The 20134-nt window shown below is 33.4% G+C and overlaps 2 protein-coding genes across 2 annotated transcripts in view; both read right to left on the bottom strand.

The window, feature by feature from the left end:
- Positions 1-19375, bottom strand: part of LOC139850397 (agamous-like MADS-box protein AP1) — a 41436-nt gene extending 22061 nt beyond the window's left edge. The window contains exons 1-3 of the mRNA XM_071839976.1: positions 19114-19375; positions 7336-7417; positions 7146-7210 (exon numbers count right to left, since the gene is read on the bottom strand). Of these exons, the coding sequence (XP_071696077.1) occupies positions 7146-7210; positions 7336-7417; positions 19114-19280 (314 nt within the window). The 5' untranslated portion in view covers positions 19281-19375. The remainder of the gene's footprint in view (positions 1-7145; positions 7211-7335; positions 7418-19113) is intronic.
- LOC139847223 (uncharacterized) lies at positions 11012-12898 on the bottom strand. The gene is made up of 4 exons (XM_071836876.1): positions 12698-12898; positions 12261-12581; positions 12077-12172; positions 11012-11581 (listed from the first exon to the last, which is right to left on the bottom strand). The coding sequence occupies exons 1-4, from the start codon at positions 12896-12898 to the stop codon at positions 11195-11197; spliced, it is 1005 nt and encodes a 334-aa protein (XP_071692977.1). The 3' UTR covers positions 11012-11194.
- Positions 19376-20134: the final 759 nt, after the last annotated feature.

The raw sequence follows: 20134 nt of genomic DNA, 5'->3' as shown, positions 1-20134 counted from the left end.
TAACAAAGAACGGACACCTAAAAATTCCATAAAGTTTTAAACTTGAAGTGGAGCGGTGCACCAAACCTTTGGTGCGGTGCACCAGCCCATTTTAGCACATGGTGCGGCACACCGCACTTGATTAAACTCCAGATCTACCGATTTTAAACTCACTTTTTCACACACCTAACTTCTTTTCTTCTCTCAAACGTCCAAGCACTCTCAAGACCCGAACCCTAACACTTAATTACTCAAATTTCTTCATGTTTTGCATTAAATCATCTTATTATCATGGGAAAAGTAAGATTTTGACTATTACTTCATTATTCATTGATTTGTGAATGATTTTGATAGTTTGTGAGTTTATTCATATTTGATGTTTAGGCTTGTTTGAATGCAAATTGTTGATGAAATCCTAGTATATTGATGATTCCTAACATGATGTGCTATGAATCCTTACTTGAGTGCTCTTATGCTTCGAATTTGAAAAGTAGGGTTCATGAGACTGGGGGTTGACTATAATTGACTAATTTGGGTGTGTGATTGGTGATTTTATGTTTGATGTGACATGGTATACTGCTTAGCATGAGTTAGGTTTTGCAACTTTTTCATAAAATTTTGAGATGATGAAGATTGTTTGACTTCGAGACTTGAATATGTTTAAACACTAATGTTTGCATAATGTATGCTTAAAATGAGTACGAATTGCATAGTGTGACTTGGTGTATGTTTATATGAAGTCAACTTGGTGTATGAATGAAAGTTATGAACTATGTGCTTAAACCATACAATTGTTATGTGTTTGTTTGCTGTTTGTTCACTATGTACACTAACCAACCTACGTCAAACCACCCACAAAGGCAAGCACCCTCAAAGAGGTTGAAACTTGTTCAATGTAAAGGAAAATGCAAAGCCTCCACTTTAAACACCCAAGATGAACTCGAAGAGATGGAAACCTCACAAATCCATATTGACCCCTCTATCTTGTCCACAACTAAGGAACATTGGTTACAAATCATTTTGTAAGATGATGACCTTTGACCTAGGATGGACAAGCATATTTAAATGCTCGTCCACCCTTTAAAGTACATAAATTGGGCCCCACTTAATGAGGCCACTATGTTAGGCGAAATCACAGGGGAACTTAGGGTAAACTACGAAGGGAAGGTGCTTAATGTTTGGGGAACAGTTTTTGATATCTATGAGGATATTTACCTGCTCTTGACCCGCGAGTTTTTAACCACTCTTAAGGTGAACTTCAACTTTACCGATGATACGTACATGACTTTTAGGTTAGCTGGGGAGGAAAGGCAATTCAATATGTGGGGATTCACTAGAGCTTTAGGCATATATCCCGAATTCCTACCTAGCCAACTTCTTGCCTATCTCAAACAATGTGAGACCTACAAGAACTCCTTCAGCCATAGGGTGGCTTGGTTTAGGATAAGCGATGCGGACTATAAATCGGCTAAACAAGTAGCCTATACCCTACGAGACCATAAGCTTAGGTGCATTCACCGATTTATTGCCAACATAGTTAATTACCATTTTAGGAGTAACGAAATGGTGACGTTGCTCGATATATGGTTGGTTGATAAGATAAATTCACAAGAGCATGTTCATGTGCCTCATGTCATTACTAGGTATCTTTTCGTGATATGGGTGAGAAGTGCTCGCTACCGAGTGTTAATGGGCGTTTCGTGCCTAGGATAGCCAAGATTCTAGACATTAACACGAAGGTTTAGAAATCATTAAGATAAACCGATTTGGTTATGCGGACTACAAGGGTGGGCATATTTTGATGAAAGGCTCGAATAATTTTTATGTGAGATGGGTTGATCTATCAACGGTTGTTGATGAGGATGATGATGTGGCACCAACACATGGTGCAAGTGCTAGTAGTTCAGGACCAAGTGGGCCGTGTTTAGATTATGCATCTCGGGCTTACTTTGATGAGCCATTTAGTAACCTAAGCCTAATGGTTCGTGGTGAATTTGATGAGGTCCGTTATAATATGGCAGGCATGCAAGCCCAATTAGATTGGAACCACCATGTGGTTCACCTTAGGTCCCATGACCCGAACGCCATGTTACCGACCTACCCACGTGTCGATCCTTATCGTGAACGGTTTAGTCCTCACCCTTGCTGATATGATCAGAATGCCGCCCTTGCACATGCACTAGAACTACATCAACAATAAATGACGAGACAACAATTTGAAGCACAACAACAACAATTCCAACACAACCAAGGAAATCAAGAAGGAGGTTCAGGTGGTGGCCCACATTGGAAATTTGGGTAATCTGTGATGGTTTAGTAATTTGATGATATTTGATGGTGTGTTTTGAAACTTATGCTTGTGTGTGGTGATGATATCTATGAACCTAGTGTGATGTGTTTTAAATATTTATGGTGATGATTTGTTAGGATGTTTTATTTATGATGACACTTGGATTGTGATACATTATGTTTGTTGAACATTTGTGATGTGGTTTGATTAGAAATATTTGTGATGATGGCATGTGATGATATTTGGGTTATTTGATCATACATGGTTTATTAGTGGGTGTTTAGGTACTTAGGGAGTACTGCCCCATAACATTTGTGCTTGCCTTATTATGTATGGCAGGTTTTGATGATTTACTCTTTAATGCATGGCATCAAGTTCAACACATTTCTTGCATGATGATGATGAAATTATCTTCTTTTTCCACAATCGAAGATCGTTTAATCTCAAGCCCGAGTTTGTTTTCTTTTCTCCCTTATTTATTCTTGTCATTTCAAATTTATTCGAATATATGATTTCATGTAAATGGGGACATTACATGATCTGAAGTGTGGGGGGGAGATAAATTCTAGGAACAATCTTGAAGTTAAAATGTCAATCATACTAAAACATAGAAATCTAAAACATGCAAGTTTACAACTTAAAAGTGGATATTTTAACAATTTTAAATAAAAAGTCTACCACTTTAACTTTAAGGATGAATCCAGCCATCCTTTTAAGAAGTTAAGTCTTCTATATATTTGTTCAATTGACTTAGCACTCTCCTTAATCTATGTCAATTTATACCTATATCATATCAAGATATTATGGTACCGTGAGGAGAATGAGTCTTGAACTCAATTAAAGTGGTAAAGCGTAAAGTTTAACACTTTATGACGAATTAACTCCATCCTTTTAAGGAAATAAAGTCTTCTGAGTCTTCATTTTACTTGATATAGCATACTTCTTAAACTATATCATTTCACACCAACATCATTTAAGATGTTAAGGTACCGTGGGAAGAGAGGGTCTTGAACCCCCAAACCTAATTTGCTTGGTAGGTAAAATCCAGACCGATTTCCAGTGTAAGACTGATTACGGTATAAGATGGATCAGGATATGTACCACGCGATAACTTAGTCATAGTATGTAACCCATGAATTGAGTATAAGTTGTCATTCTAGTATCATTCCTGCCTTGCTCCGTGTCACCCGGTTCAATTGTGAGGGTTTGATACTTGTTCCGTGTCGATTTCCAATATCGGGATAGCCGTGGATGGCACTTACATAAACACCCAAGACAATTTCTTTCCCATCGCTTCCCTTTTCACCAGGGATGTATGTTTACGGGATTGGAAATTGTTCGTATGGTTGTTCGATACTGAAACAACTTTGAATGCACAAGCCTTTAAGTTGCGGTTTAAACCATAAGCCAGGCTAAAGTAAAAAACGAGAGCCAAATTGGGGACAAATCCAAAACGGTTACACCAAGTCACATGGTACTTTAACCATGACCCTTCTTCCAATTGTGCCTACCCTAGATCATAAGGGATAAACGAGTGCATGCCGGAGTAGTGTCGTCGTCTTAAACCCGAAGACAATCGTGGAAGGCACACCAACATTTCAACCTTGGTTCTACCCGGTTCACTATTAGGGAAATATTTTGAGCTTGATATTTGATGATTAGGTACATACATGAGATGATGATTATTTGATTTAGAGGAAGGTTATTGATTTAGAGGAAGGTTATGCTTAGAGTGATTTTGTGATATTTTGAAGCCTTCTAGAAGTTTTTAGAATAAAATTGGAAATTTGATTGGAAATTTTGAAGAGCTAATCTAAGTTTGAATTTGATTGTGTTTGAGTTGAGTTTTGTTAAGAAATTTGAGAAGATTGAGGTTTGATTGATTTGTGTTGAAAAATGCTTGAAATATTTAAAGACTATCCTTTGAAAGAAGAAATTTGGTCAAAGTCTTGAAAATCAAAGTTAGAGATGAAAGAATTGATATTCTATGAAAGTTTAAGAAAACATTTGTGGAAGATTGCATTTGATTGAAGATTGTGAAAGCCTTTGACGATTGACAAAGTCATTGAGGTAATACACTGAACTTTGTTAAGTTATTTTTGAAGTTGAGCTTTAAAGTTGAGACTTGGAAATGTTATGCTTGAAGCTACAAGAGTTGATATTAGTCCAAGTTTGTTTAAGTTGGCCTTGCTTGAGGACAAGCAAGTTGTAAGCGTAGGGGATTTGATGTTTCTCAAATTACACATGTTTATCCTTGAAATATCCGTCTCCATTTAATGAGTTCATTGATTGAAATTTATGAATTAGTGATGTTAAGTTGGTTCAAGGCTAAAAGAAGTCAAAAGATGAAATTGGTATAAAATTAAAGTGTTGAGCCAAAATATGAAAATCAAGTGAAAAGTGTAAAATCTGCTATGGTGCGGCGCACCAATTAAGTGGTGCGGCGCACCCATTGTTTCCAGAACCAGTGAGACGCACCAAAAGTTCAATTGCGGCGCACCTTAACACTAAAACGAGACCTCTCAAAGTCAGAAACTCATGCCTGTAAAAGATTGCGGCGCACCAAATATCCATTGCAGTGCACCAGAAGAAAATCAAGAGATTCAGTATGGCACACCCAAAGCCCGTTACGGCGCAACCCTTCAATTTCAAGATATGGTGCGGCGCACCACATTATCTGGCGTGGCGCACCGCCTTTGCTATCAGCACATTTATTGAGCTACCTATAAATAGAAGTAGATAGGGTTGAGCTAGGAGAGCTAGAATTGGGGCATGAAATAAAACCCTAATTTGGTTCTTTTGATGATTCATTGAAGATCTAGGCTCGATGCTCCAACTTGAAGATTATTAAAGATTAGTGATAGATTTCCATCATCCATTCCTTTCCATTCCGTTGATTTTGGTCATGTTTATTTAGCTATGTGTGGATAGATTTATTTGTGTTCACTTGATTATGAAACTTAATGATTGATTTGCCCTAATCTAATGAATTTGATGAAACTTAATGAGTTTGATTGAAGATCCATTGATACGCTTGTTTTTAGCTTTATGTTTTATTACATGGATTGTAGAAATATCTTAGTGATTTGATTTGTAATACAATTCATGCTTCGACACTTAGGTGATCGAGACAATTAAAAAGGAAATTTCAAGTGATTGTGTCTTTGATTTAATTAGTTTTCAAGAGGGCTTTTATTCAACATAGTGGTGTTAATCAATTCAAGTGATTGATTTGGTTAAGAATTCTATGTGAGTTTAATTCAAAATCAAGTCTCAACGGTTTTCTCAAACATAGGTTAATCATTTAAATGAAGTCTACATGAGTAAATGAAATTTGATTGATTAGGTTTTTACGAAGATTGACAATTTGGAATGAAACTACATATTTTTGGACATTAATCAGTAACAATTGTAAAGGGCAATCGATATCATAAAGTGGATCAATCAAGTGGACAATGTTTCTCATACTTGATATATCCGTTTAGTTTACTTTCTTAGTTTTATAACTAGTCTTATCAAAACTCTCTTAAAAATCCCCTTTCTTACTTAGGATAATTATTAGTTTTTGAAATCTAAAATTAATCAATCTCTGTGGAACGAACTTGTTGAATACTTGTTAATTGCTATACGATCGGTAATACTTTCACGTAATTGTGTGTTGACTACTAAGTGATTTACTACTCTATATATCATAGAACATGTTAGCTGGATGTCTAGAATACAAAAGAGTGTTGCTTTATCAACCATCGAGGTCGAGTACATGACCGTTTCGGAAGCTTCTAAAGAGCTTGTTAGGTTCAAGAACTTCTTGAGTGAGTTGGGCAAGAAGCAAGACTATTGCGTTATATATTGTGACAATCAGAGTTTTATCTTTTTAGGTGTTTCATAGTCGTACGAAACACATTAATTTAAGGTATCATTTTATTCGCGAACTCATAAATGATGGTACTTTAATATTGGAGAAAGTCCTTGGTACGAAGAATCTTGCTGACATATTTACTAAGGTGGTGACGACTTAGAAGTTGAGGTTTTGCATAGCCTCAACTGGTCTCCTCATGACATGATGAGGGAAGATGCCGAATAGAGAGAAACGTTTATTGTTGGGTTCTGACTAATGGTGTTTAAGACCGTGTAAAACGCTTAACGTGGTTGGAGTGTGGGTGTCCCAATTTGTGATTGGCAATATTTAGGTGGTTCGACGAATGGATGAAATTGAATGTTCTAAAGGTTTGATAACTTTTTTTTTTCAATTTTCAATTGAGAGATTGTTGTGTGTGAAGCTAGAATGAAATAAGTAGCGCAAAAACAATGAAATCAAGATCAGAAGTCGAGATCCCAATGAGATCTCATTAGATTCAATTGGGAGACTTAGCTTGGGTGGGAGCATAAAATCATTTCTAATTCCAATGAGATTGCATTGATCCAAGTTTTATATCTCTGACTTGAAGACTAAGTTTTAATTTTTAGCCTATTTTAGTATTGAATTTAGTTTCTACTTTTTAGGCTTTCTATATATTAAACCCGATTGTATTTAACTCTAAAGCACAACAATAATAAAAATAAATCTCTAGTTTACTGTGGATAAACCAATCACACCGATTAAATATAACCAGGTAATTTGGTTTGTGTCGATTTAATTTCTCACATTTATAATCTTTGTTTGTTGACCGTGGGTGTAATTGTGTCAATCACTTGTCTTGTTTGTATCCAATATTCCTTACGGTTGATGTCTACGGATTACCTCACAATTTAGAATATCTCCCCCATTTGACCCGGTAGGAATGATTAATTATTTTAGTATAGAAAAAATTAACCCATTTAGTAATAAATGGGTTGAAGGTTTCATCATCTATTTTTTTCAATTTTGAGAAAATACCTCTCTTTCTTCTCCAAATAGTCAATTCTCGCATTCAGCATAGCACGTTCCATAGTCCAGCTTCCCTTAAAATTGAGTATTTGCTTTAAAGTTAGTTTCGAACAAGTAGCACAAAGTTGGTAACAAGAGAAAAGTATTGATATATATTATATATATGATTGAATATAAAATTTAAGCATGAAGTGTGTACCTCATGAAATTGATTGTTGATATCATTACGTTGGCTCTCTGTGAACGAGTATTGGTCATACCTTTCAAGGATCTTACCCATACTGTTTCAAAAACTTCAATCAGAATTGAAATACTCGCATATTTTATATGTGTTTGAATATGAGCACATTACATATGTAATTGTGAATGAAATGTACATGCACTAACAAGTCCGCATCGATGGTAACATGACATTGAATGATCATAGGTGGAAACAAAAACACACACACACATATATATATATATATACATACATATATATATATATATATATATATATATATATATATATATATATATATATATATATATATAGGATCAAGACGGAAAAAATATATTTTGTGTGGGGGGGAAAATAAATGTATGTGTATTGGACTAATCTTGTGGAAAGAGAAGTAGGATGATTTCATTCATCACTAGCGTAATATCATTCATTACACATTTGATGAATGATAATTAATATTTTATCACACATATGATGAATGTAAATTATTAGTCATAACGTTGTTTCCCCTCTTCTCCGTTTTTTTATGTTTTTCTTATTGGATAACACTCATATATATATATATATATATATATATATATATATATATATATATATATATATATATATATATATATATGGGCAGGATCAATGGGGAAGTAACCAATCGGGGGGAAGCGGGGGGAAGCAAATTTTTTTTTCTTCATTTTTTTGAATTTTTTTTTCCGGCATCAAGATCACACGAAAATATGAACATTTAGAAGAGACACTTCGTGATGAATGTTATTATTTAGGCGGAAAAACGATCGACAAAAATAACATTCAAGATAATATTGTTCGTGAAGAATATGAACGTTTTTTTTCATTTTTTGTGAAGTAAAATTTAGCCCGATTTAGAGTTTAGGGTTTAGGGTTTAGGGTTTAGGGTTTGGTGGTTTGGGTTTATGGAATAAACCCAAAACACCAAACCCTAAACCCTAAACCCTAAACTCTAAACCGTTCGTGTTAAAAACTCAATCTAAATCCTAAATCTAAACCCTAAACCCTAAATTTCTAAACCCTAATATCTAAACCCTATAAACCCTAATATCTAAACCCTAATATCTAAACCCCAATAGCTAAAACCTCAAAATACGCTCGAAAAACACGATAATTGTTATATATTACTTCTTCGAGCGTTTTTCCGCCAAAATAAAAACATTTATTACAAAGTGTCTCTACTAAATGTTCATATTTTCATCTCATCTATAATGTTCGTGAACAAAGTTTTTTTAAAAAAACGAAAAAAAAAAGTTTTTACTTCCCCCGCTTCCCCCGAATGGTTACTTCCCTCTTGATCCTACCACTATATATATATATATATATATATATATATATATATATATATATATATATATATATATTGACGTGACTCTTAAAACATAATTTGACATGTAATATATACACAGTATTAGATATTAGATATCATTTATAGCTACAATTGAGTTAAAAGCAACTATTTATAGCTACAAAAATAAACTCCGGAGTCCTAAATAGTTGTTGAGTTTGAATAGCCTCATGATCAAACTGTTAATCGAGCAAACTATGCAGACTGCGCTGATACTTTCGGCCCATACATAAAAACTTATGAAGGGAGTCTTTAGCCTCCAACTCCTATGGTTTATCAATTTGACAGTTTTTCGATTACCATGTACAACGCTAAATATCAGGGCCGGATAATGGTGCTTGCAAGGCGTGTAGTCGCACATGGCCCGATATATATTGGGGCTCACAAATTTAGCCTAATATTACATACATACGTTCATTTGTTAAGAGTTTAAAAAATAAAAAATAAAAAACATAGTCGACGTCGTATACAAAGAATCTAATACTCCACTTAACACTACCCCAATAGTGCTCCAATACTTCACATATATAGTCACTTTTGTTTATCGAACATGATCCATAAAACTGACAAGACGGCCGTATCGAATATTTTCGAAAGTTAAGTATAATTCATGTTTTGCTTTAAGGTTTCAAATGATCAAGTCGAGTTGTTGAAAAGTAAAACCCCGTTTTTACATTTTCATTTTTCAGGGTTTGAAGGGATTCACATTGTATCTCCCATTCACAATGATCACAACATCAAATCTGCAAAACCATATTAGTAAACTAAATTCACAGATTAATTAATATATAAACTGAAGGAAAACGCACACAAATGTTCACATAAAAAACTTATTTCAATTCGTAAGCAAAAAATCATAATCTATATATCTTATATATATCTATTGTTAACAACTGAAAATCAATATAAAAAAAAAAAGTTAACTATTAGTTGCTACCAGTTACAAAAAATCATCAAATTTGCATAGAACCGATCTTCATGAAAATATAATTGAATGTAAAGCATAAGTTATACGTTAATGGAATAAAAAAGAAAAAAGAAAATAAAAAAGATAACTATTACTCTATTAGTTGCTACCAGTTACATAAAATCATCAAATTTGCATAGAACTGATCATCATGAAAATATAATTGAATGTAAAGCATAAGTTATACGTTAATGGAAAATCTTAATTTTGATATAAATGGTATGATCAGTAAGTAGCGTACACCTATTACTCCAATATATATGGATAAGGATAAGGATAAAGAGTATAGTACTAGTTCTAGTACAAAGTTAATTATAGCAACCACAGTCATATATCATATCATATGCGCCAAAGTTCTCCTATTACAATTTTTTTTTTTTTTTTTTTTTTTTGGCAAAAAACTAAAACTTTTATAACAAATCAAAATCTCGAAAAGATACAAGATAACAAGGATACATGAACAACCGCGAACAAGGCTCGAAGACAATAAACAAACTGAAAGACGACAGCGATCTAAAGCTAACTAAAACCGAGCCTCATTGTGAACCAAAACAAATAACTAAAAATACAAACGAAGTTAAAGACCCACTAAAAATCGGAATACAAAACCACCCACACTCAATCTCCCAACTTCTTGTTATTGACGCCATTATCCGCTTTAGCCTTAAACGCAAAGGTCGATTCAATACCGACCCCATCCGAATTCAACCCTCCATTCTTAAACGTGTACTTACTATGATTACATCTATGGCCAGATTACAGATGATTTAATGCGTGTACTTACTATCACTACTGGAAAAACCCCAATTGGGGACAACAAAATTTTGTTTTTAGGGACGACATGTCGTCCTCAATAATCTTGCGGGACGACATGTCGTCCCCATAAAGTCGTCCCCAGTGTTCTGTCGCGAAAAGTTTTTCGGGACGACTGATTTTTTTTAGGGACGACGGTGGGACCCACTTTGACTTTTCAATTGTTAATCTTGTCCATTTTTTGGGGACGACTTTTAGGGACGGCATGTCGTCCCTAAAGAAATAATATTAAAAAAATCATTTTTCCAACGAATTAATAATTATAATATTTTTAATCTAATTGGGACGACTCTTTAGGGACGACATGTCGTCTCTAAAAAAATAATATTAAAATATCCTATTTTCATTCTAAATAATAATAATAATATTAAAATGTAATTGGGGACGACAAAAGGGTACAACATGTCGTCCCCAATAAGCTGTTATCGTTTTTGGGCCGATTAAAAACTGCTTTTCCACCCGTAAAAACGGCACATTTAAACCAAATCAAAACCTGTTGCACAAAACACAATATATTTCACAAACACAAGCTCAACATTAATTAAAACATGTCCGAAACATTATCCAACCGTTACAAACTTAATCCGAATACTAAAAGATTACAATCCGACACAAAGTTTACAACCTTAAAACATTATCCAAAGTTTACAAACTTAAACCAAATCCGAATAGCAAACAAACTTACAAACTTACCTTGCTTCATCTTCATTTTCTTCATCACTTTCGCTTTGAGACGCACCACTTTCTTCCATGTCTTCATCGTCATCACCTTCGTCTTCACCTTCGGTTTCTTGAGTTTGATTGGGGGTTGGGAAAAAAGATTGCCATTGGGGCGGGATTGCCATATTGTTAAAGGCAAAAGTATCGTATACCGCTTCCTTTAGCAATGGGTTTTCGGAACCCGGTGGTGGTGGTCGTCTTGTTTGACAAGTTGATGATGAAGATGATGTACTAGCCGATCCGGGTAACGTTTTACCCACTCCGCGACGGTACCCGCGACGTTTGCCTAAAACTTCCAACATAATGACTTCATCACTCCTTTCCGGATATTTTTCTTTTAATTTCAACATTTTTTCCTACATAGTTAACAAATATTATTATTAGTATTATCATATAACAATACGACAACCCATATTCACCATTTGACCCATATACACATATACATATACTTATATTGACCCATATTGACTAAATGACTCAATTGGGGACGATTTTAATCCACATTGACCCCAATTGACCATTTGACCCATATTGACCATTTGACCCGTATATACATATACATATACTTATATTGACCCATATTGACTAATTGACTCAATTTAACCCAATTTTAACCCATATTGACCATTTGGCCCACATATACATATACATATACTTATATTGACCAATTGACTTCATTTAAATCAATTTTAACCCATATTGACCAATTGACTAAATTTAACCCAATTTTAACCCAATTGACTTTTGTTGACTTCGTTTGACTTTATATATATATATATATATATATATATATATATATATATATATATATATATATATATATATATATATATATATATGTAAGTACTTACGTGGTTCACCCTAGCTTTATCCCCACTCCATCCACCTTTCTTAAAAGTGTGGTTGTTCTTGAAGTTTTCGATAAGACTCGGAGGATCCAGAGAGGCCTGCAAACACATATTAATATTTGACCATTTAAAATTTACAGACACGTATTAATATTTTCCATAAACTAAAGTTAAAAATAGGATTTACCACACGGTCGGCAATTGACCTGCTACCCTGCGTACTGGCGTATTCCATCTTCGCCCTATTTTTCTTGTTCTGCGCAGAACGAGCCCGGAATTTACTTGAAAGCATTAGGTCCACAAATGGGTCCCATAGACGTTGTTGAACATTCGGTGGGGGTCGGTTTCGAAGGTTATTGGGAAGTGCGTACCCGTCATTATCCGTGAAATATTTTTTTTGTTTACTTTTAGCATTTCTCCATCGGTCCGCGCACAAAGAATTTACCCCGGCTTCCACCACCTTTTGGGTATGTCCACCATCTAGCCAGTCGCCCATCTTAAAAAACCCCTACAACAATTTGAAAAAAAAAAGTTACAAAATTCTATTAGTATAATAAGTAATATATTATATAAAGTTTAAGATTAAATAAGTCAACTATAATATAATTAACCGAATAAACTTACACCGAGATCAAGCCAAATTTTTTCTTTGTTTTCGCCAGGAACCTTTTCCCAACTCTCGTAATGCTTTGGAAATAACGGGTCCTTAACGATTCCCGCGAGCATGTTAATACACATCGACTTGTGTGGGCCTATCGGGCGACCGGTCCCCAACACACTAACATCAAACTGAATCGGCAATGGTCCACCAATGTCAGCCCACATTTTTCGTAATTTACCATTTGTTGTTGGTCCACGACCACCTCTACGTCGAGTTAAAAGTCCACTTATATAATTTATAACCCAAATTTAACTCACCATTATGGTCACGAGTTAAAAGTCAGCAATCCACACTATTTACATACTTATACCATTTACAATCCAATTATAACTAGAAAAATGGGTCATAGTCTAAAAACGACGAAACCAATCACTACTAAATTAACACGAACGATTCGGGGTCCAAACGGGTAACCCGAACCATCTCGCGTACCAAAAATCGACAAACACCGCCACCATCCGTCAACCGCCACCACTGGCCACCAGCTGCCGCGGGCAGCCGTGGTGGCAGTGGTGGCAGCCCACCGAACAGCAGCAGTAGCAGCTAAAAGCTGCTGTCCACTCCCATGGTACACCAATTTTTTTTAGCTATATTCAAACCCAAAATTATTTGCTAGCAATTATTCAACTTAAATCTAACATTTATCAAGCAATTTCATCACCAAAATCAAAAGATTCAAGCACCCATTTGCATCATTTAATAACAAATAGTAAAACCCTAAATAAACATAGATTAAGCATAAATTAAAGACAAACCTTGATGCTAGATGTTAAAGGAAGCACGAATCATGATTGAAAGCTTTCAATTTTATCATCCTCTTCAACAATAAAAACTAGGTCTTTCAATGGTGATGGCGAGTGGTGCGTGACAGAGACGAGAGGGAGAGAGATGAACAAACCCACAATTTAATCTTCAATTACATCTTCATCATCAACAATTTTGGCTAGGCTTTAGTGTTTGTGATGTGTGTGTTTTTATTTGATCTAGATAAAAAGAAAATAAAACAATGTACTGGAACCACAAAAACCACGAGCAGTTTTACTTAATTAAATGGGTTTTAAACCCATTCCCGATAATACACGGGTATTTATCTGTTATCAGATATCTTTCGTATTTAATTCAGCAAAGCATACGATGTCATAATTAAATAATATAACCTGTTTCGGGACCCTGGTCATAAAACGGACCCAATGGTCTAACAATTAATTATAAATAATTAATAATTATATATTTCATTAAAATTCACTTTAACACTCCTAAAGGGCAAAAAGGTAAATTTCACCTAGGCCCGATGTCAGGATGTTACACATAGGGATTTGAACACATGAAACTCACACGGTCTATTTGGCCCGTCCTCATATCTGTCAGGCCGATTAAATCTCGTTTGTACTCCTTCAAGAGACATTGAACATGTTGTTAACGCTTCGTCGGCAACGTACCCCTCTGCTATACAACCTTCAGGCTTAGTTTTATTTCTAACATAATTTTTTAATTTCTTCATGTATCTCTCAACTGGATACATCCACCTCATGTAAACAGGCCCTCCATATATAGCCTCTTCCGGTAAATGCATAACCAGATGAATCATTATGTCAAAAAAAGCCGGAGGATAAATCAGCTCAAAAGTACATAAAAGTTTAATCAATTGTTTTTGAGCTTTCACCATGTCGGCTACCATTAACTCTCGAGCACAAATTTGCTTAAAGAATGCGCATAGCTGGATTATTGGTGTCGAGATAGTTACGTCCAAAAATGCGTTAACTCCGACCGGTAATAATCGTTGTATCATGATATGGCAATCATGAGACTTCATGCCTGTTATGTTGTTATCATCCTTGTTCACTTTCTGCCTGAAATTTGATCCAAACCCATCTGGAAGTTTCTGGGTTCTTGTGCAAAATCTGGATATCTTTGGTCGATTTCTTTCCACGCTCGACCATCTACCGGATGACGCATCTTACCCTCTTCCTTGCATTGTCCAGTAACATGCCAAGTCATATACTTTGCAGTGTGTCTGGAACTATACAAACGTTTAAGTCTGGGAGTTATAGGAAAATAACGCAAAACTTTATTAGCAACTTTCTTGCCCGTTGTGCGTTCCGCTTTCCATCTACTCTCCTCACATATTGTGTAGGGTTGATAGCGAGTATCTTTCAAAACATAAAGGAGGAGTTGAGTTCAAAGTATAAACTTAAAGTACACAAGTACACCTACTTCTTCTCTGATTATTCTCCCCTGCATCACCATTATATATATATTACATAACAGATATATAAAAAACTTAGCGACTTTGATTTAAATTAGACAAAACAAATTTCTTAATTTCAGTCGAAATATAACATGATGAGTATTTATATATAAAAAACTTAGCGACTTTGATTTATTGTATAATGTTGGAAAAACTTCGTAAGAAAAAACGAAATGAAAAATTGTTATGATAATACATTATACTTGGAACTCAATAACAAATTATGTACTCCATGTTTTATTTGATTTAAATGCATCTACTGCTTTTTATTTATTTTTATTCATGAAAACTTTACAAACAATCATGTAACTTAGATCTCAATAACAATTTAAGTAGTATTTTTTATTTAAACTTTAAGTGCGTCTACTGCTTCTTCTTTTTTTAAGTTCATGAAAACTTTAAAAACAGTTACGTATTCAGTTAGATTTGAACATGTAAATGCAATCTATATAGAGTTTAATGACATTGTGTTAAATTTACGAGGACAAAAGTAAACTATAATTATAAGATGAGGGGTGTTGATTGGAAGTTCACCAAAAAGTTGTTATCCCTACCAGATTCTAAACTCTACCTGCAACTCTTTCTGTCCTCACTTTACAACTTCAAAATTGTCACTCTAAACTCAATTATATAGCCATTAAAACACAATTCATATACATATATACTAACACAGTTGGGGGTGGCAAAGCACCCCTCTGCCACCCTACTAACTCCGCCCCTGACTCCAAATCAGTTTGCTACTTTACATGATTATAATACATCAAAATCAAAAATACTTCACATATCACAGTTAAAAGAATTTGGACCAAAACTGATGTATCTCTAAAACTTTGTAATTTAACATTACTAATCAATTTCATATCGTTCTGTTAAAAAAAAAATCAATTTCATATCGTTAACTCTATTTATTGTGAAAAAATAAACAAAAAATTACTAGAGATTTACATTTAGATTTAGAGAAAGAAGTGAGATACTGAGATGTGAGTTACCTTGATACAGTAGTGTAACGCCAGAAGCAGAGAAATCAGAGATGGAAATGAAGATGAAAAAAGTTATGGTTTTCTATTTTCTAACTTTTGGACAACTGGAACCATGAAAAACTCCTTTTACCTTTTTCTAACTCTCTTAGACTTGGGGGGAGTCATAAATTTGGTGGAGGGAAATTTAATTTTTCGTGAAAATTATTAAGTGGCAGTGTTATTTTTTATTGGTAAAGAAGTGGCAATGTCCAAATAATATATTAAAAGTGACTGATTGCAATATAAGAACTAATTACGGAGAAATTAATAGAGATAAATTGGTGGAAGTGATGTAGTGGGGTAGAGATATAGTAATATATGCTCTTGACTTGGTGGAACTAATTATTATGTAGTGAGGCCATCACGAGATAAATTGGTGGAACTAATTATTATTATTATTATTATTATTATTATTATTATTATTATTATTAAAACTCTAATTGTTGTAATATATTAGTACTACTGTAGTGCAAGTTGGTTTAATGTGGGACAAAGTTTTGTCCAATTTTCTTAATAAGATACCAACGTGTAAGTTTTATTGTAAACGTTATGTTATTCATAATTCATGCATGTATGAATGAACATTCGTGATGAAGTGCCAACATACACAATTTCTGTCTTTCAGATTTTCGTATTTGTCTACAATCTACAAGTAACTATCACTTGTACCACTTCCTAACAAATAACCATCATATGAGAAATGATAAATCCACAATTGAAATTGAATATATAGTAAATAAAAAATTAAAGTAAAAAAACAACTAGTAATATTAATAATAATAATTTTTGACGGATCGTTAATAAAAAAATAAATAAAAATGGACAACCATATAGTATGATAGTGTGTGACGCAATACTTATACTAGAAAATAATATTACTAGTTGAATTCAACCTTTTTTCGTTTGTACCTTTAGTGGCGCTGGTGCGCCACAAAAGGCGCCACAAATGTCATCCCCAAAAGTTTTTAGAGACGACGTGTCGTCCCCAAAAAATAGCACGAAATTTTCCCGCCTTTGGAGCCAAATATTTCTGCGCCAAAAAAACAATTAAATATAATTCTTTTTTTGGGGACGACATTTAGGGACGACATGTCGTCCCCAAAAGTTTGGCGGGATTTTTTTTGCTTTTTGGAGCCAGTTTTTTACCAAAAAAATAAATGAAAAATGGTAATTTCTTTGGGGACGACATGTCGTCCCTAAATGTCGTCCCCAAAAAACTGGTCAAACGTCTCAGAAAAAGCTGGCCCATTTTTTGTCGTTTTCCTTATTTTTGGGGACGACATTATGTCGTCCCGAAAAAGGTCGTCCCCAATTTATACTTTTCTAGTAGTGTATGTACTCTGATATATATGTATATATGTGTATATATGTATATATATGTGTGTGTATATATATATATATGTGTGTATATATATATGTGTGTGTGTGTATATATATATATATATATATATATATATATATATATATATATATATATATATATATATATATATATATATATATATATATGTGTGTGTGTGTGTGTGTATATATATATGTGATGACACATGTGGTCAGTTTCAGTAATGAATAATCTAAAATATGAAATTTCAAGAACTTATTTCATCTTGGCAGCCAGATGGAGCTGGCTGCTCTGGTGTTGTCTCGTTGAGCTCCTTATTTCGGTTATGCCTTTTAATTTGGTGTGTCAGGTGACGATCTCTTTATTAGATTTCACCTCTTGCTGCGTGGTTGATATTTTATAGTTAGGGTCCTCTTTGTGGCGGCTCTCGAAGACTTGTGTCTGATCTTCGACGGATTTGGCGGTCTTTGGCGCTCTTCCAACTACCTGCTAGGAAATGGTTTTGGTCTGGCCGGTATTACAGGTTTTAATTGTAGCTTTGGTCTATTGGTTTGCTAGCATTAATTAATGTTAATCTTAGTCTTCCTTGTCGGTGGTCAGGTTGCATCAAGCTTAGCTTGTTTGTTTGTTCACTAGTGTATTTGTTTGTTGATTAGGCTAGTTTTTTTTAATTCCTGATGTAACGGTTGTACTTTGTTGATCTTTCGATCCGTTTATTTATATTATCGCTTCCTCTAAAAAAAGAAAACTTATTTCATCATAACATTCATATAGTTTGTGATCTCATGCACCAAGTGAAGGAATAAATTAACAATAAGAGTTCCAAGTATGCACTATGCAGTACTACTTATTTCTCCTAAACAATTTATGCTTATATTGTTTCAAACACAATAAATTACTTCATGAAGACAACGATTTAGATGTAAGTTCGAACTACAAAGTGCCACAAATCATATCAATTAGCCTAAAAATTCGATCATTTGATCAATTAGATACACATTCATGGTAACAATCGCTAACATGTTTTCAGTTAAACTTTACCTTCAGAATAATGTTTTAACTTCCAAAAAATTCAGGATTTAGGTATATATAATACTTTATAAAAAGTTTTATGTTCATATTAACATGGAATTACAAATTCCTTTTACATGAATATTATTGATCAATATTTTTCTTTTAATTTAATCGAATCGATCTATAGTCTATACATATCGCTAGTAAGTATACAGGATCTCTTAAACATGTTAACCAACACAATCAATAGTGAAACCAATCGATCTACAAAACTGTCTACGGTTGATTGAATTTAACTAGCTATCACAAAAAAAAATAAAATTAAAAATTAAAAATAAAATAAATAATAATAATAATAATAATAATAATAATAATAATAATAATAATAATAATAATTAAAAAAAAAACGGGGATATAGATGTAAATGGTATCTATTAAAAAAAAAAATCAACTTGTAAATAAATTAAGATTCAAATTTATATTATATTATATTACTATAATAAAAAAAACCAAGCACAAACAGATAGATAAAATAATTAAGAAACATATATAGTAAATAAATATAAATAAATATATACATGAAAAATATATAATTAGGGTATATATATATATATATATATATATATATATATATATATATATATATATATATATATATATATATATATATATATATATATATGAATATGATATGATGGAGAAATTATATTATATGATAGAGAATGATAGAGATCGTACGAAGCATTAGTAGCGTACTCGCAAAGCTTTCCTTTAGTGGAGAAGATGATGAGTGCCACATCAGCTTCACAAAGTACCGAAATCTCATGAGCTTTTTTCAACAATCCTGACCTTCTTTTCGAGAACGTTACTTGTCGACTTACTTTATTTTCGATCCGTTTCAACGTCACCCTTCCTCTACCCATTATATATAATTAATTGATTGATGAATTAATTCAAGCAGTGGCCACAACTAGCTGTTGTTGTTGTTGTTGTATCTGTATATGTTGCTTTGAGGGAATAATTTATCACCATGTTTGGAAAGTTATCATACATACCTACTTTACTACTTTAAACATTATCCTCTTTTTCTAATTTACACACCTGTAACAACCGTTTTTTACACGAATAGCCCATAACTTTTTAAGTAGAGCTGTACAAGGACACAACTTTTCAGCAGCAGTGAGGGGGTGGCCGGCCTTTCAAAAAAAAAAAAAAAAAAAAAAAAATTGTAGTTCTTTGAGTGTGAGACGTTTAAGCTTTTGAATCAATTCAATTGGTGCTTTTATGAATGAAATATGAATAAAACGGTGAGTGCTCGCAAAATTTGTGAGTTTTCACTGAACTACATCGGAGTCCGTATTTACAACTTTTGTAACATTTTTATATTTCATTCTTTGAAAAATCTATCATAAACCAAAAAAATTTGCTTAATTAAACTACATAGAAAAAAATATTTTTTACTTAGCTATAAACGATCTTATCGGATTATCAAGTAACTAGTTACGAACAAAATCCAGTATAATCATATACATAAATATATATTGTACATGGGTATATTTAAAGTACTACATTCGTCTCAATATATTTAAATTTTACAGAATAAATACGTAGTTTAAAGAATATCATTATTACGATTTAGTTTTGTTTACGTTACAATTTTATCTTTAATTTTTAATAATATTTTTGTTTTACATGCACACATTCATGTTTTAAAAAAACTTTACATATTTATTTTTAACAATTTTAGGATTAAAACGGAGAAGGTATAAATGTATCA

The sequence above is a fragment of the Rutidosis leptorrhynchoides genome, chromosome 5 (assembly GCF_046630445.1).
Source record: "Rutidosis leptorrhynchoides isolate AG116_Rl617_1_P2 chromosome 5, CSIRO_AGI_Rlap_v1, whole genome shotgun sequence".
Lineage (NCBI taxonomy): Eukaryota > Viridiplantae > Streptophyta > Magnoliopsida > Asterales > Asteraceae > Rutidosis > Rutidosis leptorrhynchoides.
Note: the sequence above shows the minus strand (reverse complement) of the source record. Positions and strands in the feature narration are given on the sequence as shown.